Source organism: Pleurodeles waltl, chromosome 3_2, assembly GCF_031143425.1.
Source record: "Pleurodeles waltl isolate 20211129_DDA chromosome 3_2, aPleWal1.hap1.20221129, whole genome shotgun sequence".
Classification (NCBI taxonomy): Eukaryota; Metazoa; Chordata; class Amphibia; order Caudata; family Salamandridae; genus Pleurodeles; species Pleurodeles waltl.
This window is the reverse complement of record NC_090441.1, coordinates 92,542,757-92,567,018: the sequence shown is the minus strand read 5'-3', so window position 1 is coordinate 92,567,018 and position 24,262 is coordinate 92,542,757. Positions and strand designations below refer to the sequence as shown.

The 24,262-nt window shown below is 42.2% G+C and overlaps 1 protein-coding gene across 1 annotated transcript in view; it reads right to left on the bottom strand.

Annotated features, from left to right (window-relative positions):
* The window catches only part of ASL (argininosuccinate lyase), a 201,960-nt gene that overhangs the window by 58,928 nt on the left and 118,770 nt on the right, over positions 1 to 24,262 (bottom strand). Inside the window, exons 7-10 of the mRNA XM_069226880.1 lie at positions 18,335 to 18,412; positions 11,746 to 11,823; positions 11,255 to 11,307; positions 3,664 to 3,726 (exon numbers count right to left, since the gene is read on the bottom strand). Of these exons, the coding sequence (XP_069082981.1) occupies positions 3,664 to 3,726; positions 11,255 to 11,307; positions 11,746 to 11,823; positions 18,335 to 18,412 (272 nt within the window). The remainder of the gene's footprint in view (positions 1 to 3,663; positions 3,727 to 11,254; positions 11,308 to 11,745; positions 11,824 to 18,334; positions 18,413 to 24,262) is intronic.

Genomic DNA, 24,262 nt, shown 5'->3' with positions numbered 1-24,262 from the left:
TTCTGTTTAAGAACCTGTGTTCATTGTGTTGGAAGTCTTCCCTACATGCCGGGGAAGAAGGCAAGGCTCAACTTTCACCCCCAACCCCTCATTCCTCCTTGCACTAGAAGCTTTGGTAGCAGTGGTCAGACAAGCAGAAGGGAGAAAAGAGGAGGATACGGCCACACACCAATCCAAACTTAAGGACCCAGGTATATCCATTCCCAAAGTAACAGCTCTTAAAAACTTTCTGCATCGTCTCTGGTTTTAAATTTGGGATATAAGCAAAGCATATACCACAGTAAGGTTATAGACAATATCCTACCTCTGATTAAGAAACCTAATAATAAATTCCTATGGTGTTCATCTCTGCAAATGTCCTTGTGGGAGTGGATGCAGGTGGTCAAAATGAAACTGGTTCCTAGATACAACTACTTGCTGGGCATGCTGCCCCTTCCAGTCCCTTCCAAGTTACAACACTTTATAATCGAAGGGAATCAACATTTTGTGTTGTCTATACGGGGCAAACGGAAGTCTGAAAAAATATGGGGCAACTGGAGCCAGGGACCCACATGAATGCCACAGATAGCGTCATTGGATGTGACTCAATCATATGGGGGGGGGGGGGGTGGGGAATAACCCGGCGTTGCTGAAAGGAACACTGCTCAAATGCATGTGTGGTCATGTTTCTGTACTATATGTACTGTACTAGATGATGCACATGTGTGGTCGGGGGAGGGATTGGAGAATATGGGGTGAGAATCAATATGAAAGTTACTGTATAGTTGTTTTGTTGTGTATAAAATCAATAAACAAATTTAAAAAAAAATGCGTTAGGAAGGAAACTGAGAGTTTGTCCCTCCAAATTACACAAAGCAGCCACATCTGGCAGCCCGAGGCTCCAAAACATGTTATTGTACAGCATGGCACACCAATTATCCCAACTATCACACTTGGCATGTGACCGCAGAAACCCTTCCAGGTGGATAGCCAAAGAACAGAAGTAATCTCCCTGGCTATACTTGCCTGAATTATAAAAGACAAGGGTTTTAATTACCCCCAGCTGACAGTCCACACTATTCTGGCCTCTTGGAACACAGCACATAAACAAATCAAGGTACGTAGTCCTCTATCGGGCCCAAGTATGGAATAACGCAGCACTAGTGTTCAGAGTTCCACCTTTGGGTGGCAAGCAAGGGGGTCACAGGGCACACTCACTATTGGTACAGAGAGACTCACTTAACTTGTTTGAAGACCTCCGCCTGGAATTTCACTTTACTCTAACCCAGGGATGGACATACTGACAACTCATGAGAGAGGCAGGTATGGTAGTAGACAGACTGCCCACCAACAATTCCCAATCCTCTCCAGAGTTACAAAGTGGGGGACATTCAGAAGGATGATTTCTTGGATTTACACTCTCCTGATCGACATCTAATCAAAGACAGTGGAACATGACACAGTGAGAAATCAAATAGCAGACTATATTACAATTAGACTATACACCCGGACACTGGGCCTCCCTACTTAACATGCATAAGCCCCTTAGAGAGTCACAACTTAAATACACATACTATGGTGTGCTATGTTACTTGTATTACTTATCTGTATAACTCCATAGGGCAACATTATCCCTAAATGATCTCTGCAAGAGATTTGGATCATGTAAATGCAACCTACTTCATTTGCTATGGTCCTGCCAAAGGCTATCACTTAACTGGTCGGAGATATGCTACCCTATATTAGAAGCTCCTTATTAATGGCCTATTTGATGAAGTATGTACTCCTGCTTTCTGATATTGTTGCATCAATAAAGAAATATTTTTGACAAGGACCCGTATAGCCCACTGGCACTTCAGTATTTACTTGGAACACAGAATATTAAGATGGGGCACCTCCCTACCCTTAGCAATGAAGAACTTTAACTACCTGCAAGGAGAGCACAAGAGGATTTTTGGTCCTACCGCTGAAGTGAATCCTTGGATATTTGGACCTTTTTCCTTGGGATAACTGCTTGTTCTAAGAAGTTTGCTTCAAAAGGTTATGAAATGGGAATATGCAAACATCTTGGACATAGAGGAAGGTGATGACCACAGAGAACCGTGAATCTCGTGGCCTACATATTGAAAATCCAACCCAGAAGAACTGTTGAGTTTGAGTCTGAGGAGTTGTGTGAAATCAGGAGTGGGTCAGCTGTTCAGCAAGAATTCTCTCCAGGAGAACAGAGCAGACCTTTGTGTTTTTGAGATACCTTACAACCATTTTCTAGAGGGGAGGAGCATTGTCAAACTCACCCTAATGTGAATGTAGAATACACAATTTAAAAACTCCTTGGAACTTTTCAATAATTTGTCTGTCATAGGAGAAGTGTGCAACAAATTAAGGAAACCACCTGCTCCACCTGTATGCTTTGGCTTTGTAAAGCATCCATGTGTTTTACTTCTTCCGCTCCAATGAACAATCTCAATGCACTGTTGGTCATGGGGATGTTTAGGATATTTTCTTACTGCTTCATTACCAAACCCCCTCCCAAAGCGATTTTGCTCTAATTTTTATCAATTTAATTCTGCTGTAACCTTTTATCCCCTGAATCTATTCTTACCATTTTAAATATCTTGCTTTCCAAAGTATGGTCTTTTTAATAAAAAGCTTGGTTTGGACCTTTAAGTATGTTCTCCCTTAGCTGAATAATTGTTTGCTTGTGCTGGTAAATACAACACATCTCACAATTAATCCCTTAAGGATCTGCCCTACCTACCGAAGGTTACACAAGAACCCTAAATAAAACCGGTTTAACTCTGTGGACTTAACCACTTTAAAGCACAATTCTCAAAGGCTGGTTTTAACCTGAGAAGTCTATACTGCAACTCATTTCTGACTAAGGTTGGGCAAAGTCTTTACATCACCTCGATGATCTCTCTGCTTATATAAAAGGCCTCTGAGAACACCACGAGAGCAGGCACAATGATGGAGTGATGGCTAATCACCACATATCTCAAACCTAAAATAAAAATATTTTGGTGGGCGAGACTTTACAAATCAAACTATGAACAAGCTCAGCATTTTGGATTAGTGTCTTATCTAGAAGATAATCAGCCTTTTACATCAAATATTTGACAAACTGTCACTTTCCAGACAAGCATAGTGTGTTTGGTCTGTTTGCTAAAAAACACATGGTTTACCCAGAGAGCAATTCTGAAGATGTCTTAGAAAGAGATGCCCCTGCAGGACTGCCTTTGTTCAGTCGCACCTATATGGAGCTGAAGTCATCCTGCCCACACAAGCCCAGCACTAAACTCAGGATCGGCTTTAACTCCTGTCATATCAGCAAAGACCTTCACTATGGTGGCTGGGACGCTACTGGAAATGTCTTTGTCCTGACTGCCAATTTAAGGCTGCCAGCCCACCACCATTCCCTGCGGTGGCCCTACTGTTAAAGACCTTGATGTAAACAATGGCATTCTTGAACAAAATATTTATGACATGTATCTAGAACACTTCACCCATATCATGGGCATTTTAGATTCCGGCTCTAGAAATGTATCCTAGCTTGACTGTACATACTCCTACACATAAACACAATCAAAAGCATACACATTCCAAAACATATCCAAGAGTGGTCAAAGGCCTTTTAACCACTAACATTATGATTATTGCCACATGAAGTTAATGAGTCACTCCTACCTACAAAGTCTCGATCACTGGTTGCGTCCATGCTATTTAAGCTGATGGAATCAAAATGAAGTTCTGCAATGCAATGTTAAAGACACAAAAAAATGAGTAAGTATTTTGAACTTGACACCCAGAATCTAAAGTTTGATACTTAATTTGTACATGTAATTGTTCTCTTTATGAAGTCAAAACTCTGAATGGTTGTCATTGTGTTACCATTCTGAACTAATTGTACAATAATGCATTCTGATTTAGAAAACAATACTAAATCCACTGGGCCTCAAGGTATCTTCACACAGAAGCTCTGTGATGTTTAAGACAAATTATGTGTAATTACTGAGAGTAACTATGGTCATGACTCTTGAAAGGCGAATGATGATGTTTCACAGCAACCAACCGATCTATACTTTTTGTAGTTACTTATATAATTGACACTTTGTGAGAGGTTTCCAAAGTATTACCAGTATGAATGGATTGTACATTGATGCATTCTGCATTTGAAATCACTGAGCACTATAAAGGTGCTATGATTTGCTGGAAGGCAAGGGGATTAAACTGCTGTTCAAAATCTGAATTATGTTTAATTTCCTTTCTAGAAAACATCTGAGGAACGAAACTGTTTCTCAATAACCTAGTGAACTGGATAGGCTTTTGTAGTAAATGAGCTCCTCCAAGTTAGTCCCCTGGGATGTTTTGCTTTTGACTACCTGTTTTTTTAAACTTTTGTATGAGTGAGTTTCACTACCTGAGTCTCATTCAAAGTAAATTATGTGAAAATGGACTGAGAGTGCTAACTGCCAGTTCCCGCCTTTTAAGATATGTCTAGATAAGTCCATTGCTGCACAGCTAGGGTAATTTATATCCTTCAATGAAAACGGAATCCTTTATCTTCTACTAAAGTAATTTCCTTTAAGTTCCCAGATGCTGATTACTGTAGCCTGCAATGCTACCTTAAGCGATCTGCCAAAGTCTTCACTGAAGTCTTACACTCATTTCCTACTAGTCTATAAAAGCATATATAGTAAATGTAACTAAAACCACATGCAACAAAACATCATGTAGAGGTACATATTAATTTAGGAAACCACTCACACTAACTGATGACTCCAGGTCTGGAGTACATGTCTTAGCTCAGCGGTCTCAAATGGGTAGACCGTGAACTACTAGAAGCTTGCCGGGTGCCAGTTAGTTGCCATAGGTAAACAGAGAGCAAGTGAAAATGAGCTTTCTAATCCCTCCCGACACCCTTCATGTTTTGGGGATATAACCATCCCTGGAAACAAATTTACTCCTGTCCTTCACCAGGATAAATTGCTGATCATATACAGGGTAGGAATGTGTCTTGCACACAGTTGTGAAAATCCTCAAACTCAATCACTGTGGGTGTATACCCATTTTGCAAAGCACTTACAACCTAGAACTCTTACTCCCCACTTCTGTAAGCAGATTTACTACTGCATAATATTACAACACACTAGTGTAATATTATGTTTGAGTAAACTGATTTACAGGGTAGATGTACATTTGGTGAATTAGAATCATTAATGCACACTAATAAATTGCGTAATTTGTGTGCTCAGTTGAACTTAGGTGTGCAAATGGTTTTGTGAATGCTCTTTAGGGCTTCAAAATTATTCTTTTGGTTGCCACCACCAAAATTTACAGCGTTGCATATCTGCTTTGCCCCTAGTGTACTCATCTTCAGAAAGATGCTAAAAACACACCTTCTCTGGATTTCTTTGCATCTGAACTGATTTTATACCACATCATAGTCTCTTTCCCTTTATCCTCACCACTGCCACCTTTGGCTGTTGACAGTAACATAAATATGTGCACAGCTTTCTCTAACCTTCATTTTAATGCCAAGTGAAAAATCGGGTACAATCGGTCCTACTTACAGCATATTACCAGGAAAAAGCTGTGCTCTAGTTGTAATTTCCCATCCAGTGTGCAAACTCAGTTGAAAAAAAACAAACAAACAAAATCCCCTGTAATAACTTGCTATTCACCAGAAAAAACAAAAAAAGTCATACTCAGGCTAAGATTATGACCATTCAGTTCATCCATGTAGTTCTGTATGTCTGCAAACCAGAAAACCAAGCTATATTTGCTCTATAGAAATTTGAGCATCTCTGCTGGGAACTCGGCAACCATAAAAAACAATGATTCCTGTCAGAGGCCTCGCCAAGATTTCACGGTGTCTTTTTCACTCGCAGCCTGCTCTCACCCACCCATAAACTGAACTTATTACAGGTAACTGCTCAACTATAAACACCCTAAAAGATTTTCCACTTGGGCATTAAATAACAGTACTTACAAAGAAACTGATGTAAGTTTACATGTACATAGTTATAATTTTAACAATATTTTACACATTCATTTTATTTTTCCTTTTTGGAGGTCCGGCAAGGTATCCCGCTTCCCATCCCCCCATTGCCTAGTGTGTAGCGACCCTTATGGACAGTGTCTGTTTCCGGTTCTTACATTTATCAATGTTTCAAGGTCCTTCCCTTGGATCTTGTCCTGACTATACAAGTGCAGGCTCTGCCTCCTTTTACCCTTAGGGCCTGATTTAGATGTCAGCGAATGGGTTACTCTGTCACAACGATGATGGCTATCCCATCTACCCAAATATAAATCCCGTAGGAAATCATGGGATTTTTATTTCGGCAGACGGGATATCCGTCACTGTTGTGACGGAGTAACCCACCTACTGAAATCTAAATCAGGCCGTTAGTGTGTTGTTTTTGCTGGTTATTATTAAGTTTGCACTTTTTTCCTCCCCTTCTTTGGGTTTCTCTACACACTGGTATTCTCCTGTCCCTTTCCCTCACTCTTGTTGGGATCTACATCACGTCTATTTCCCTATTCCTTCTTCTAACCTTGCTTCAAATCCTACCTGCCTCATCTTGTGAGCTATCTTCTTCATACCGGTCTCTCACCTCGAGAGTCTGAAAGCTTTTGCATCATCACTGTCCAACCTGCTAGGTCTGCTGTACGTTTGCCATCTTTTCTGGTCAGTTTTATGTGCACCTTCTCTGCAACTGCTGATTACACCCATCATTCAGCTTTCTAACCCTGGGGTCATTTTTCTCATTCAATGTATTGAAATGTGGAGTTTCACCAATATTGCTGCCAGTGCAGCTAACCTTTGTCTCAGATGTATGTTCTATCAGCTTTTGAACTATGCCTACTAGGCTCTATGTTGATGTCCCCACTTGTAAGCCCCAAAAGAGTATGATTTTGTGTAGTAGGCATAAGTGAAAAAAGTAAGCAGGCACAATTCTATTTTGTGAAGTCATCAACAGAATGATCAACCGAGAAACAGAGACTGCATACTTCTCAGGCGGTCGGGTGGAAACCCTACTGCTGGTGGCAACCTGGCTGAAGCATCTGTGAAGGTGGATTTGGCATCTATCAGTCTCAGTAGTTCACAGCCCCCCCGCCCACTCGAGGCCAGGGGCATCAAAGACAATCCTTGATTATGTTTTTTTTAAATCAAAAAGTCTTCAAATTTCAGGTTATGTTTAACTACTAGGCAGATTCCAGATGAATGTCACTTTAAACTTAACACTATACAAAGCCTTGATATGGGCAACTGCACTGATCATGGAAAAGATCTTGCCACTTTATCTGCTGTGACCAAGCCCAAAGGCTCGAATTAATATCCTAAACTTCAACATAAAGTGCAGACCAGTATTAATGCCGACACCAACAACACACAGTTGATGCTCTCATTCCAGGAGAAGGAGGTGGGAGCATTGACTGCATTCAAGGGATGTCTGAGGACTGTCGGTGAATGGATGAATGTGAGCTGCCTCACAGAGATATTCTTATTTGGTACTGAGTCACCCAGATCCCTACAACTGGAGGCCTTCTGAGCTAGGTCCCCCCCCCCCCAAACCCCTTCATCTGTGGTAAGAAATATTGAGGTCTAATTTGACTCCAACTTATCTTTTGAACTTCAGGTTAGAGCTGTGTCAGGCCAGCTGTTTCCTCATGCTAAAACCTGTTACGAAGGTGATCCACTTGATTCCTGAGAAAAAACGTAAATCTGTAATTCATGCTCTGGTAACCTCAAAACTTCATTATGCTAATAGCCTCTATTTAGGTCTTCCATCGTAACTGCTTCACCGCCTGCAGATTATTCAGAATGCTGCAACCCGGATGATTCTGAAGATTCCACTCCGCTCCTCTGTTGTGGCCCCCTTGCGCAGTCTTCACTAGCTGCCCATTTTCAGCTGCATCAAATTTAAAACCCTAAAATTTGCCTACAGAGCGTACTACTAAAAAGGCCCTCCTATCTAAGAAAAAGATTGCATCCCTACCATCAGGAGAGAGCACTACGCTCCAATGGACAAAAACTTCTACATGTTCCGAGCATCTGCAAGGCAAGAAGAGGTGGTCGTTCCTTTTCCTTCTTAACCCCCAAACTCTGAAACTCTTTGCCTTCGACTCTGCGCTCCACGCCCTCTGAATCAGTTTTCTGGAAACTTCTCAAGAGCTCTCAGGCCTTCCGTTCTGGGTTTTGATCAACTCCTTGTTTTATTTTAAAGCTGGTAGCGCCAGGGAGCCTCTTCGGATACAGCTGTGTTCTTTATACATTTTATTGTTATTGTTGTTATATAACATACTGTCATCAAACTTTCAACCTAGTTATAAATAATCATGGTGCGCAAGAACTTTTTGTACCCATTTACTTGAGCTCATTGAAGTAAAAGAAAGGATGCTCTTTAATGTTTTCTACAAATTCCTTGCTGCACAAGGGAAACACACAGATCTTCCCGATTTCCAAGCTTGCTAATCCTTGCCAATATTGGTTCTGTGAGGACTCTCATACCCCTTCAGCATATAATCAGCATGCCTACAATGGGAAAGAAGGATGCGCAAGCACTGTCAAAAACTGTCACGCACACTCCTGGTGATACACTCTCAACTAAGAGGTGCCAAGGTAACAGCAGAGAATTACATCAAGCATTTGCAATGCAACGGGTCTCGCATTTTTCCGAGTTAGAGCTATTAGCAGCTGTAAACTCCCAACCGGACGTTTCTTGCCTCATTAAATGGAAAGAAAAAAAAACGAGCGCGATTGCGCTGCTAAAAAAAATGGAAATAGTAATGGTCTCAGGGTCGATGTCATGCAAAGCGCTCGACTTCTGGCAAGCGAGATCGTGCTGCGAAAAAAGAGAAAAAGTAGTCCACAAACCGGATGGAAAACAGCCTCTTATGTATTCAGTACTTGCTCGCTGCGCTTGAGGAGGGATAACCACCGGAAAAGGCATGACGCATGCATGCCTTCCACTAATAAAAGCAAGCAGATTTTAAAAGACAAGCCCATGAACCAATGAAAGACAGTGACGTGACATGGGCGGGGCTCCGAGCCCTTTTCTAACTACTACAGCATCTCACAAGCAATATGCATGCGCTAGCGCATGCTATGCAGGCTATACCCTAAAAAAGTAACTCAGCACACGGTTTTGTGAAAGCTGCTAAAGAGGATTGCATAATCTAGCTGAGAGGTTACTAGGGTTGTAAAGAACCAGATTAATATCACCTTCAGGACTGAAAACTTGACGCGAAGTATAACCAAGAGAAAACAGACTGTTTTTAAAAACACCACTAATTTGATGTTCTTAGACAGTTCTTGTATGAGACCTCTGAACTTCAATAGGCTTTTTAGTGGACACTGTTTGTTAAAATATTTATTGCTTCTTTGGCCACGTAAGCAAATATAGGGGGCCATTCTGACCCTGGCGGTAAAAACCGCCAGGGTCAACGACCGCGGGAGCACCGCCAACAGGCTGGCGGTGCTCCCATGGGCATTCTGACCGCGGCAGTACAGCCGCGGTCAGAAACGGAAAACCGGCGGTGTACCGCCGGTTTTCCGCTGCCCTGGGGAATCCTCCATGGCGGCGCAGCTTGCTGCGCCGCCATGGGGATTCCGACCCCCATTACCGCCATCCTGTTCCTGGCGGTCGTGGCCGCCAGGAACAGGATGGCGGTAAGGGGTGTCGTGGGGCCCCTGGGCACTGCAGGGGCCCCCGTAACAGGGTCCCACCATGATTTTCAGTGTCTGCCATGCAGACACTGAAAATCGCGACGGGTGCAACTGCACCCGTCGCACCCCTTCCACTCCGCCGGCTCCATTCGGAGCCGGCATCCTCATGGAAGGGTGTTTCCCGCTGGGCTGGCGGGCGGCCTTCTGGCGGTCGCCCGCCAGCCCAGCGGGAAACCCAGAATACCCGCTGCGGTCTTTTGACCGCGCAGCGGTATTCTGGCGGTCCCAGCCAGGCCGGCGGCTTCTGCCGCCGGCCGGGGTCAGAATGACCCCCATATTGTCTATATGCTCAACTCAAACATTTCTGTACTAATATTGTCACTGCAAAAACATGTATTACTTTCTACAACATAGAAAATTCAATTTTTGTCAGACACTAAGCACAACCTTTTTTTATGTATAGCAATGCTTAAACAGCTCAGTTCTTCAAATTTAAAAGGATATATTTAGATTTTTATTGAAATTAATTTTTCAAAATTTGTGTTCAATGCTTTCACAGCACGCACACAAGCATTACTAGACCTGGAGTTAGGTTAATTGTTTATTTTACTTTATTATAGTAAGGGGTTTCGTAAAGCTCTACTAATCTCTGGTGGCCTCTGTGACCTTCGTTTAGCAGATACAATTAGAGAAAAGTGGGTAGCAGGATAATGATTTGCAAAACCTGGTGATGTAGAGCCAAGATGTAAATTAGGAAAGAGAAAGCCAGAGGGGATGCTTTCCATTGAATAAGTCCCAAAACAAAGACAAAGACATAAAAGGACACAGTTCAGAAAGCCAAAGGTGTATAAGTCATGTTGGTCTTGGTTTAACTGTCTTACAGAAAGGGGGGTCTTTAACCATTTCTTGAACTTGACAAAATCAGTCTGAAGTCTCAGATGGAGTTCTATGAAGTGCAGCAGCCTTGAACATGAAATGTCTGTCCGCCAAATCTCCTGCTTTGGATCAGAGAGTAAATGAGGCATCTATTTTCAGACCCCAGGCTTCTGATTGGTCGGTAGGGGCGAACAAACTTGAACGGTAATCTTTTGATCGACTCGAGTACCATATGCACTAGGCAGAGAGTTCTGAAAGTCGCCATTTATTTTATTTCGAGTCAATTAGGGTATTTTAGGGGCAGTGTGTGTGTGTGTGTGGGAGGAAGGGGGCAGGTCAATGATAAATCACTATCAGAGACTACTCGCAAATAATGGGTGTTAATCCACAGATATTAGAGTGGGGCCAACTCTTCGATCAAGACAAATTAAAAGGGGTGGAGTTGACAGGTGCCAGATGCTGGATTTTCATCTAGAGGTGAACCTGACAGGGGCAGTGTGAAATGTTACAACAGTTACTATGTTTGTCAGTAACTATGATGTGGAGCATAAATGTGATATGCTATTTTGTAGTAGTGTAAGATAACCATGTAAATGTTAAATAATGTTAGTGGCAAGTCAGAGTCTTAGGGAATGCCACATTTTATGTTGGCTGTCCTATAGACGAATCATAGGAAGCTGGGTGGTTGGCCTTTGCTTTGAAGCTCCACTCATGTTTTTCCGATCTTACCTTTGCAAAGAAGTTGTCTGTCCACACCCAGTGGGTTGCCAGCTATGGCACCACTATAAAAGAACAAAAAGAATAATTAATACTTTGAAGACAATTTATTTTGAACAAGGTGGTTTGACTTTATGAGTGGATTAGAAGACAATAAACCGAATCCTAAAAACAAACTAAAGACCCCTATTTCTGGTCATGGAGATATTGCCTCATATACATGAACATTATTTTATAGATCAGTGTCCTGAAAATGGAAATCATCCCATGAACTCACTACATACTACGTGAACACAACACTCCTTGGTGACTTGAAATATTTTCTAACAATAGTAGCATATTTAGCCACTGAAATAACAAACACAACATTTGGAGGGGTAGAGTGTTTCAGAATGCATATTATATTTGATAAATAGCCTTGTTATGCACATATTAACATGCCACCAAAGTTTTGTATCACTAGGTAACAAAACAAACCATAGCAGAACAAACATAACATTTACCTTCCCAAAGGCAAAACATTCACCCTTCTCTGTAGTTCTTTCAGTCTCTCTGCGTCTCTGGACAATGCAACAGCATGGCTATACCAAACACAGAAAAACAGGAAGATAAGCAACTTCTGGAGCAGAACAGCCTTTTATTTTTTACACTTTTAAATTCAGTTTTGATTAAACAGGAAAGCACCATTATTTGACTGGATGCTACAAAATAATTTTAAATAACAATCATTACTTTATAATTCTAATTATCCTTTTTATTTTGATAAATGAATTTCACTCTGCGACCACAAAAATGCATGATACTTCTGGCCTGAAAACGGCCCAATCGGACTGTTTGCGACCGCAAAAATGCATTCTGGTATGTATGAATTTGCAATTTGGAATTGAGACTACATACCGAATCGGTACTAGGAAGGGGCGTGTCAAGGGCATTCCTTTCTGATACCGAATCACAGTGGTATGTAGGAATGTTTTGTGACCGAAATGCAGTTTCACAACTTTCACATTTCACCACCTACTCCAAGTAGGTGGTAATCCATTCCAAGGGACCCTTTCTCCTTTGTAAATACATGCAAAAACATTTTTTTAAGAGCAGGCAGTGGTCACACGAAGCACTGCCTACGTTTAAAAAAATGAAAAAACTTTTCATTTTTCTTCTTTAAACGCATCTCGTTTTCCTTTAAGGAAAAAGGACTGCATTTAAAAAAAAAGAAGATTGCTTTATTTAAAAGGAATCACAGACATGAGCCCAGCAGGCCACCATCCCTGTGATTGTGGCTATTCACAATGGGTTGCAAATTGTGACCTACCTCATGAATATTAAGGAGATAGGTAAATTTGCGAGCCATTGGGAATCGCTAAATGAAACTCTTGGAGTTTCATTCATTCAAACAGCGATTAACAAATTGCGATTCGCAAAAACTTGCAATTAGTTAATTGCTTCCAGATAAATGATACATTTGGCCTTTCATTTGGACTACAATGTGCCTATTCTGTTCCACTGATGTTGCTATAATTTTCAACACACATTTATAAGAGAAGACTTCAATTAATGAAAAGTTGAATCCATCATACATTTTAACCGAAGACAGGCTCAATATATCAGTGTCAAGTATGTTTTCCCTCCCAAAGTCTGCATTGAGTGGCCTGATAGTGAGGGAAAAAACGTAAAAACTTAATGTATCAAAGTAGAATGCAAGTGACAAATCCATGCAAATCTCAAATAAAAGGATACAGCAAGAGGGCATTTACGTCTTTTTTGCGATTCACAACAAAAAGTTTAAATGATTTGGTCCACTTTGGCACCTACAGCACTGGTGACTGACTGGCAATTGTCAGTTGATAACCAAAGTGGAATTTGTCAGTGAGGACAACTTCAACCGTGTTTGTGGCTGCTTTGGGCATCAGACAGTGGACCTATGGCCTACTGCAAGCTCCACCAAAGTCCATTTTACAATGTGCTATTTTGTTTGGCATAGTGCTGCCGTTACTCAAAGCAAAGGCACCAGAATGTTATTGGTACATTGTGATGGAGAATGCAGGGATATGTCTGCTATGCCTTGCAGACCTCCTTCCTTGCATTCACAGTGGGTTTATGGAATCACAGAAATAATTCAGCCTCATACATATTGCTGTTCAGGTAAGATTGCTGCAGACCCTTGTAACCTGTCTCTTTGCACTGTGCCACACTGATACATTCGACAAGCCACAAAGAATTGGCGGGGTTGAATTGCAGGCTATGCTGAAACAAACTGAATCCAGATTACAACTGTAGAAAGATGTAAAATCAGGTTAAGAGAATCTCACATGAACAAGTCTATCAAACAAAGGGATAGACATATGCCGGTTAAAACAATTTATGGATCCATTTCTGCCATAGAAAATATTTTGTTTTACACTTCATTCCTTTCTTTTATAAGTGTTTTGGCACAGATGTAAATTTGTGACATATATTTAAAAGCTGGGCTTTGATAGTTTAAACTTCATTCTCCCAAAAACATCCACATGCTCAGATTGAGATTTATGCAAGATATTGAGGTAGTAACCTTTAGTGGCAAAACGCCTCTTCACAGTAGCACTTCCAGATTTTGTACAAAATATGTGGCGAATCAATTGGAGTAACTATGTGGCCAGAATGTTTTGCATTTTCATTTGCCTGGCGCTCAACCAGACCTCAGCTTGTGGTAACAAGACCCAGATGTTTTGTCTTGTAATCTAGGAAAACTGCATCAGTCTTGTAGCATTGCGGCAACACACATTGGGTGTTAACAGCAAATTTAAAATCTGCAGAAATGGGAACATTCCCATTCAATCACAGTCCTAATTGAGCATCCTAGCGGTTAACAAGAGCAGCAGCAGAGTTGTTCTTCATACCTTTTACAAAATGCCTGAAATGTTGGCAGTCCTATGCACAAGTGGTGGGGCCCCAAGCGGAAACACCCCCTTATGAGGTGGCGCATTTGTTAAACCTGGAGGTGTGCTGCTGCGCAGGGGGGCTGAGTAGCATTTGAACTGAACGCTGGACTCTCAAAGGGTATCACTTTGAAGTCCTGACTGAAGTGATGCAGTGTAGGCCCTAAAGGTGTGCACAACTATGAACTGTTCCAGGACGACTGACTCCTCCCTACAGCGCTGCACCTACCACAATGATGTGTGGGGTGGAACCTTATCCATGGTTTTGTTTCCATGTTTCTGAAGAAGTAAACACAGAAGGAAGTAGATCGCTATAGATCAGCGGTTCCCAACCTGTGGTCTGTGGCCCCCCTAGGGATCTGTGACAGGCCTGGGCCAGCAGGAAGGCGCTTCTCCAGCTGGGGCCTCTCACAACACCTGCGTGTTTTTATAGTTATTACTTCCTTTGTGCAGCAGTTTTAAAAGCACTGCAAAGTTCCTTGTACATCCAGCAGCTTTCGGGCAAAGCGTCAAGATAACTCTGGTGATTAATGTATCTTGGAGAGAGATGGGAATTTTGTCTAGGGGTAGTTTTGACTCATGTAACTTAGTACAGATGGTTAATATGTCTGCTGCAAAGAACGTGTACAATGTAAAGAACATAGCATAATGCACAATGCATAGCACAGCGTGTTACTGCTTTTGTCACACAGATTCGTTTGTTACTGTGCAGTTCATAAGTTACAATCATAATCTAGCACAGTGAGCTATGAACTGCCATTAAGGAGCTGCATGCCAATTGCATGGCACAAATTAGAAAGTAATGTTTTTTTCTCAGTCTTTCATTTTCCTTATTCTGCAACAAAAAGGTTTGCTTGCACAGAAATACATTATTATTATTAACGTCACTGCTAACCACTGTGTTATGTTCTGAATCCTGAGTTAGTGCTTCTACAGACCAAGCACTCTTTGAAAATGGCTAACAGTGTGGATGATGTGAATCCTACACCTTGTTGTCCCCTGTAAAGTGCTCAGACACCCTACAGAGGGGCTATTAAACAAATGAATTACATGTGACTGAGAGGCTAAGGAGAGATGAGAGGCACTTATGGTTTTATTTCCTTTCCTCACCATATGTTTATGTGAAAAAAACTTTCTCAGATCTTAGGTCCCTAAAAAGTAAAAACAGAAATCTCTTGGGAAATGTAGAATCTGACCTGAAGATTCAGCTTTCTAAATAAAATCAAACATTGAAAAGTTAGTCCCCGAGATGCAGTGTCAACCTTCCAAATGAAATTGTTCGATTTTTGCTTTTTTTCAATATAAAATAATTATATTTTTAGTAATTCGAGTATTTGTTTGGTGTGTACTGGTTTGTGTATTTTTGGGGAAATTACTGCTTTAATGTTTGACATTTAAATCACACAAATTGCTTGGGGGTCCCCAATTTCCAGCAGTGATTCAGTGGGGGTCCTCAGGAGGCATACGTTTGAGAACCACTACTATAGATTACAACTTTTCCCTTTGCTCAGGACTACCTTGATTGGCATGCATCGTAAATACAGACCGCAGGAGGTAGAAATGGTACTGTACATTTGCTGAAGCAATGACCCTCACCACAGAAGATCCTGTTTCTATTTTGGACACCTTGAAAGCTTAGCTACATGGGGAAATAGAAGCCAACATATCCTACAGTATCTTCTTTTTTCTTTCTTTTATTGCTATGAGGCTTTGGCAAGCATGCACTCAATAAATATAAAATACACACACAAATATAGGAATTAAATTCTGAGCTAGGCTCCAAAATTGATACTCTTTGTTCCAACAATGACTCTACTGGCACTGAAGACTCACAATATAAAGTATTGATGGACATTCCTGTCCTGCCTTCCATTAGAACATTCCAAGAAAAGACTGGGGGACGATGCAGCGAGACTGATGGGGATCCAGCATGAGGTGGGGATGGGAGATGGGAGATGGTGGTGGCAGACTGGCTATTCATCAAACAATGGAGATCCTAGTTGGGAGAAGTCAGATCGCTGGGAAACAGTTGAGTGAAGTGAAAGAGACACAACCAAAAGAAACCCCAAAAACAGGATGCAAGAGTTTGAAGTCCCATGGCAGTGGGTTCTCTTCAAACAGAAGCAATCTGTCATTAGTTGCAGTGCAGCCAAGCACACTGAAAGGATAATGTTGACAAGAATGGCCCCACTGTGTTTTGACTTTTTTCACTTCTGTTGAGATGCCTGTGTGATACTTCAGATCCACCGGAGTGACTAAAGGGAGGCTGAGTTTAATATTAACTAACTTTTCTATTAAAGCCTGACCTTGGCCATGCCTCTCTTACACCCCTGGTTTCCTGAAATGAAGGAGGATGTTTCAGATTTATACCAGCAAGAAGAGGGCTTACCTTGACTCACCTTCCAATGCATTAGATGTTACAACTAAGATTTGGTATATGATTGGGTACTACTGTTATGGATTTCTGTTGAATTTTGTGAGTTTTGTTAAGGGTTCTACACCAGTTGTTTTGGAGGTAAGGAGGAGGGGTAAAGGGTTAGTCTGAACATGACATTTCTGGAACTGTACCTGTATGCTGCTGAGAGTTAGAGTTAGATATGTCCCTACAATCCAAGTTATTTTTTTTTTTATAAGACTTGAGATCTGGTACTTAGATTTCAAACATGATTAACACTGTTTCTTTATATATTTAAGGTTTGAAACCCAAGAGCAAAATAGTAAACATTTTGGAATGACTTCAGAAGATGGTCACCTCTTTATCTCCTGTGGCTAGAACTAATTATTGTCATGAAAATGAATAGTTTACTGTGGGTATTATACCCATTTCATAACCTACTAGTCATTGTGGAACAATGAGTCTTTGAGAATCTCAAGCAAACCCATGATAAATTTATTTGGCATGGATCTTGACCACACTAATCTATTAAATTATGTCAAACACCAAGGGAGGAGAGAGGTCTGTGCCATCCAGATTTCCCAATAATTACAGAGCAGTGCAACTGCGAGTGCATGCCGACTGGTTACTTTGTGAAACAGACAGTATATGGACAAATATTGAATGAGCAATAGTGGGGGGTTCTTCAAGGATTTCCCTTGGAAATCAAAAACATAAACATTTAGACCTCCCAATGTGTATCTTACTATTCTGATGGGTACTATACCGAAAGTCGGGGAAATGGCCCCACGGCAATTTGGTTTAACCACAGCTCTCTTTAAATACACTGCAATCCACTGAAGCCCATCTTTTCCCTTGCAAAAAAGAGACCCTTCGCCAGAGGCATGATGGAGGCACGCATTATGATCTCCGACATGTTTAGAGGAGGTTTAATTAGATCTTTGAATCCTGTTAGGCAGAGTTTAGGCTACAAGAAGAGGAACACCTCAATAATGGCCAACTGAGACAATGGATGATATATCCTGTAGTGAAGACAACAGCCATGAGTAAGTGCACATTATTGAAATGTTCATTTTATAGTCTCAGTAGTGGATTCTCGGGGCAAATTGACTATTATATAGATTATAACAGACACAACCTCCATAATGGTATGACCTCAAAGAGGACTGGGGTCAAAACCCTGGGGAAAGAAATTCTCACACATTTGGTAGGTTACGGTGAAGGGGGACTCTAGCATTCAGGGTAGGAAAGTTCATCATAACGTCATATTCTATTGGTATTGTTACCTGATGATACCTTCTCACTTCACGCCTAATATTGGCCTGTTATGCGGGAGAGGTTTTGCTCCCAGGTGACTTTTGTCATACCCTGTAGCAAATTAGACAACACCAATTGTGTTTGGTTTACATTCTCAATATTGGTACAATCATTAAAAGAAGACAGGCCACTAATGTGGAACTTTTTGGGGGTTGCGAAATTTTCACTGGGCTTTAATTGGAAACAGAAAGAACAACCATCTAGAACACATTGTTGGTACATGCAGGTCTGGAACATCATGACCATAGAAAGGCTGCCCTGAGTACTGTCAGGACACTACAGTCAAGGACTGAAAGGAGAGCCACCTAACCAATAGATGGAGAGAAGGTTCTGATTTCATATTTCAAAAAGAACACTTTCTAGTCACCATGCAAAAATAGTCCACGGTAGTCACAAAGATGCTAAGCCAGACCTTATCAACCAAGTCCCACGATATAAAGATGAATATCATCATTTATCCATTCGTACCTCAGGATCCAGTGACTCCATCTGATTGGCTGAGCTCTTTGCAAATGGGTATATCCAGGAAAGAGGATATCAATTTCTCTGCAAAGAGAAATGATACATATCATGCGAAGAAAACAGTCAGAAGCATAACCTAACAACATTCTTTAAATGTTTCTCACATTACATTGATCAAATAGGTTTCAAATCCTTCTCAAGACCTCAAAATCGGCCTCATGTTAGAATACATCTTTCATAAACACACACGTCATCAGTGAAATCTGAGCCAGTCCCTCCCAACCCTCTTTAATAATTAATGGGGGAACCTGGAGGAATGCAACCCTGTTCCCCTTTTCCGCCCCATTGGCCTCCCTGTATCACTGCTCGAGGTGCAGAAAACATTCAGTAACCTGAAGAGAAGGGTGAATGACTTCTGATTGTCTATGTAATTTGTACATTGGTTTGTTGATTTAAAAACACCCTGGTTTTACCCCAGGAGAGGACCTTTGTGAATAATTTATTTTCCCCCGTGTTCTTTCCATTTGTGATTTCAGGCGCTCAACTCAGTCCTCACCACCTTCCACCACCAAACTGAGATTTCCTGGAATGGGTGACCACATTGGTCACAACAGACTCTGGGCCTGATTCTAACTTTGGAGGACGGTGTTAAACCGTCCCAAAAGTGGCGGATATACCACCTACCGTATTACGAGTCCATTATATCCTATGGAACTCGTAATACGGTAGGTGGCATATCCGCCACTTTTGGGACGGTTTAACACCGTCCTCCAAAGTTAGAATCAGGCCCTCTGTAACTAAGAGTGCCTGTGAGACCCTCACAAAATATTTAGAGATCTTCTCCCTCCTCCTGCTTAAACCCTGCTCCCTGGGTAATCCACTGTGGCATCCAGGTAAAAGGTAAAAGGAAAAAAGGTAAGGATATCTTGCAGTAGAGTATTTTGGGTTTGGGCCAGTTAGGTCATGGAAGGGTGTAGTATCAGGCGCCCTCCACAACCATCTCTCTCTAGTCATCCTCTCTACCTCCTGTATGACATCCCACCTTTGAAATTGAAACCCTCTTTCTTCAACAGGACTATCTTACCTTTTCTTTTTGTTTCCTCTATCAGCATTGCTCCTATTCATTCTAACCAATATAAAATCTACAGCTTCCCTATGAAACCGAGTCAAGTACAATCCTGTTTCTTCTTTATTACTAGAACCAAGCAAGTAAAACTTAGTCCAGCCTTCTTCTCTCAGCTAAGGGAAGCAGTCATTAGTGTTCTACAGGGCTCCAGCTTGTGCCCAGCGTAATTTCATATAAGTTTACGCCTGCAATTCGATACTGGTGCAAACCACAAAATCTTATGCAGATAACACCCCGTTGTATATTAGAGTCTCGCAAGAGCCTCAACATCGTATACATTAGCCTCTGCTGTTATACAAGGTAGAAAACAGGATGCACAACAACTATCTGCAACTAAACCATACTAAAACTCAGCCCTTCATAAAAAGTAAAAAACAAAGGTTTCATCATGGAACTGGATCTGTCATTGGTATGTAGGTCTAGGAATCGGCATGGGTCAAGCTGAAATTAAAGGAGCCTTGTCCTTTTAAGGAGGGAAATAGTTCCAGGAGTATCATGATAGACAGGACAGGGTTCTTTGAAGAATATAATTTTCGGATATTTCTTGTTTGGCACCTTAGTTCTGGCTGACGTTCAGAGCTGTTCTCCAATCACCCAGATGGACCTGCCTCTGAGTAACTCATCAGAAAGAAGGGGGCACCATGTATTCCAATAGCACTAGGGTACTAAAGGCCAGAATGGCAGGTTGCAGTCCTGATTCATCCACTGCAAGGTTTTCAGTCTTTGAAAAATTAAGGGAGAGGTTGCTAACCTTCATCCACAGGTATTTGTGTTTTAGGCAGTTGGTTACGTTTTTGCAATGGTCTCTGTGGGTGCTTAACAAGTTGTGGAGCTGTATGCCATCTGTAGATGTATGGAACAATTATCTGAACCAGTGGTCTCATGTTAAAGCTGAAGAGGAGAGATGACAATGGATTACTTTATGGGACAGAAAAGAGAATTTTTAACACCTCTATGTTCTCCACCAGTCCAAGAGCTTTTTTGTTGGTCAGAATGTCAGTTCAGAGATTGGAGGGGCCTATAATACTCAAGAAACTGTTTGCTTGGAATTGGTTAGACAAGGCTACTTCCAAAATATGCTTGATGAATGAAATATTATAGCCTGGTTTGCAATAAATTAATATGAAGAATGAAGAATTAGGCAACAAGGAAATGTGAACCATATGTTCAGACTAAATTTAAATGGAGTTTAAAATTTCAGAGGATGCTAGTGATTTTTAATAGATGATCGTCAATATCTCTCTCATGCCTTCTGATCAGTTTTCTGTAATGTTTTGAAAATCTGATGAAATTATGGTGGCAAGCAGGATAACTGCATATTTGTAAATCCAGGTCTCCATTAACCCTAATACATTGCTCCTCCTTGATCAGGTAATGCATTGCTAGTAAATGTTTGGCTGCTGCATATTAGACTGATCTTAAGTAGCAGCTCGTGTTGGACAGCACTGCCAAAGGCAATATGGGCAAAGCAATGCTGCTTTTGACAGGGATCTGTGCCAAAGTTTGTCTTCTTGTTCTATTAAATCTGGTTGGAGCTAAAAGTCGAAACAATTGGGTCTTGGGGTCCGACCCTATGCTGGTGACAATTGTACATGTTGTTTGGATTTAGTTAGAGCACTGTGTGGTTTGCTGTTACATCCCAAAAAGCATGACCTCATTAATTGGAATTTTCTTGCTGGACCAAGGGATTTAGAAGAATGAGGCCTCGTGGCAGGTGAGTCATTAGAAGTCCACTGTTCTGCATCTTCTGAATGGAAAAACTGACATGCTCAACACACACCCTATCATTGTGGGAAAAAAGCAAGGCACAGAACTTCACATACTGCCCAAACAATACAGGTAGCACAAGCACAACACACACACACACAAATACTGACGCACAACCAATGTCAGCCTAGAACAACTCCATACTAGGAAAAGTGCATGAAAAAGATGTAACAACTAAACCAACAACCGGTTGGTTTTAAATATATTAAAAAATATCTGAATTGTGAAACTCAAAGGCCATAGGCCAGTCCACATATAAAAGTCTGTATGCACACAGTGCACATATGTGTGCCCCGAACTGGACTCCTGACTGCCATGTGACCTCTAAAGGTAGGGGCACCAAGAAGGCAGGCAGGCACCTCAGGGGTTATCTGGGTGAGGGAGTGGCAGAGGGGGGCATTCGCGCCTAGGTTTGTGAGGTGGGCCTTTGGGATGCGGCTTGGGGGGGTGGGGTAAGCTTAGGCTGTGGGAGGATTGGATTTTTCTGGGAGGGGTAGGCTTCTTGGCAGGGGAATGGGTAGTTGCAGGAGATAAGGGGAGGCCTTGGAGGTGAAAAGGACAGACTTGGGGAGGGTAACAATGTTTAGGGGTCTCACAGGGGGGAGAGGAGTAGGAAAAAGGGCAAACTCCGAAAGGAAGGCTTTTTTATGACACACAGGGATGGTCATAGCAAAAGGGTTTGGGTGTGGAGGGAGAGGGAATAGTTGTTTGAGGTGTTGGTGTGGATGTCTTGGGTGTATGTTTGAGAGAGGTATGCATGTGTGTGCTGAGTGTCTGTTGGGTGGGTGAGTGAGGGCATTTATGTGTCTTGGGATGAGAGGGGGTGGAGGCGCTGGGGGATGCCATGGTGTGTAGGTGACTGCAGGTATTGTAGATGTGCTGCATGTAGGAGTGTCAGTGGCTGTGGTGTCTGCAGGTGTGGTGATTGGGGTAGATGCCATGAGGGTCTGCTGTTATGCTGTCCATGGGTAGAATAGGTGTAGTGGCTGCATCGGTGAATGTTGGTGTGGTGTCTGTAGGTCTGTCAGGTGCGCTGTCTGTGATGCTGGGGGTATCAGGGCAGGTTGTGACTGTTGCTGTGTGTGCATCTGAATGTTGCTTGTGTGTTGTTGCCGGTGGTGTGTCTTGTGGTGCTTATGTCTGTCTGAGCTACCCTTGGATGTTGAGGTGGATGCATGCCTGTCAGTCTGTGTGCTTTGACTTGGTCTGGGAAGAGGGGCTTGGGATTGGGAAGAGGAACGTGGAGGGAGGACGGTAGACAAAGAGTGACTGACTGCCATCAATGTGGAGGCCAGAGCCTGAAAGGATCTCTGTAGGCCAGCCAGTGCACCATGAATGCCCTCCAGGAACGCATTACTCTGTTGGATTTGAGTTGCTAGTCCGTGGATGGCATTCACGATGGTCGACTGACCCACAAAGATGGACCTCGTGAGGTCAATAGCCTCCTCACTGAGGGCAGCAGGGCCAACAGGGCTGGGGCAGAGGTGCCTGCAGCAAAGGAGACACCCATCCTCTTGGGTGGGCGGGCACAGCCAACTGGGTGGGGAGCTATAGGGAGGGCAGTGGTAGAAAGGGGGTGGCAGACAAAGATGGTGCTGGGTTGGTCCCAGGTGGGCCCGCCACCGCCAGGGAGTGTCCTCTGGAAGAGGATTCCAAATATAAAGACGTGGATCCTTTCTCCCCCGTGGCCACTGGGTCCCTCAGTATCGGTATCTTGAGGTCTAGTTGCCAGCAGCTTCCCCACTCGGCTGTGCCCCGTCTCCTTCGCCTACCGATGCTGATGCTGGAAAACAGAAAGAGAGGTAGGGTCATCATATTCTTTTCACTAACATCACACTATACACATCAATCATATTACAACCACTAGTACTACACCCCCAGGTAGAACCAGGTTAGTGCCAACATCATGCCAGAACTAGATCCTACCTACACCCCTACATTGCAACAATGTCACACATCAGCTAAGCAACCTATTACAAACACCTACTATACCATCATATCAGTTGGGCTATCACAATAACCATTCCATGACAACCTGACTTGCCAACATGAATCTGAGTCCCTATCTACAGCAACATAGTCAACCAACAACCACGCAATGGGAAAGAGTGGTGACATTCTTTTCAACATAGCGCATACACAAAATCCACACATACCTATATTTTTAGCTGACGTAATGTACCAGGTAATGTACCAAATGCCAAACACAAGACAGAATGTTGCATACAAGACAAAACCATTCCATGTCACAGAGTCCACAGTTGACATTTGCAAACATGCAAAAACGATATTTACCTTTCCACAAATTGGAGTATGATAGAGTCTTAACACATGCCACCAACACATGTCCCAACAGTCATGTAGGAAAGGATGATACATACTTTGTGGAGCTACTCATCTCAGTATTTCTCTACCTGTAAACAAAGTCATGCACACTTGTAGGGGCCAACTTAGCACACAGGATTTACCCACAGACAACCCCAGGTACCATACCAACACCTTAAATACAATATACACCTGTCATGCGCATGAAGGCTACATACAGTACAACTAATCATGATGAGTGCCAACAACAATAGGCCATCATACAAGTGGCAACATCACTATCAACACTTCAGACATATACATCTGAATATGAACATCAAAAAGCCACAAAACACTTCTGAGCTTAGCTTGACAGAGACATACACCTTGAGGCAAGCCAAATGACCGACTACACATACCATTCCAACATGTGAAGGTGAACTACCACAGCTGCAACCCAATTAAGTCAGTACAAACAATAGGATCCCATTCCAAAAGCCTTCAAAACATACCACAATAGCAAAAGTAAGTTTTTTTAAGTTGCATCACAATGTTGATATTTGGCTGAACCTAACTATTTATACTTTATGTTGGCTACAAACCAACGTACACTGTACCTATTGTACAAACCAGTGTAAACTGTATCTATTGCACCTATTGCTAAGACATTGTGGCCTATTTAGCGTGCCCACAACACACTGGAATAGGAAATTGCCTTGTAGCCAATCACCGTCCAG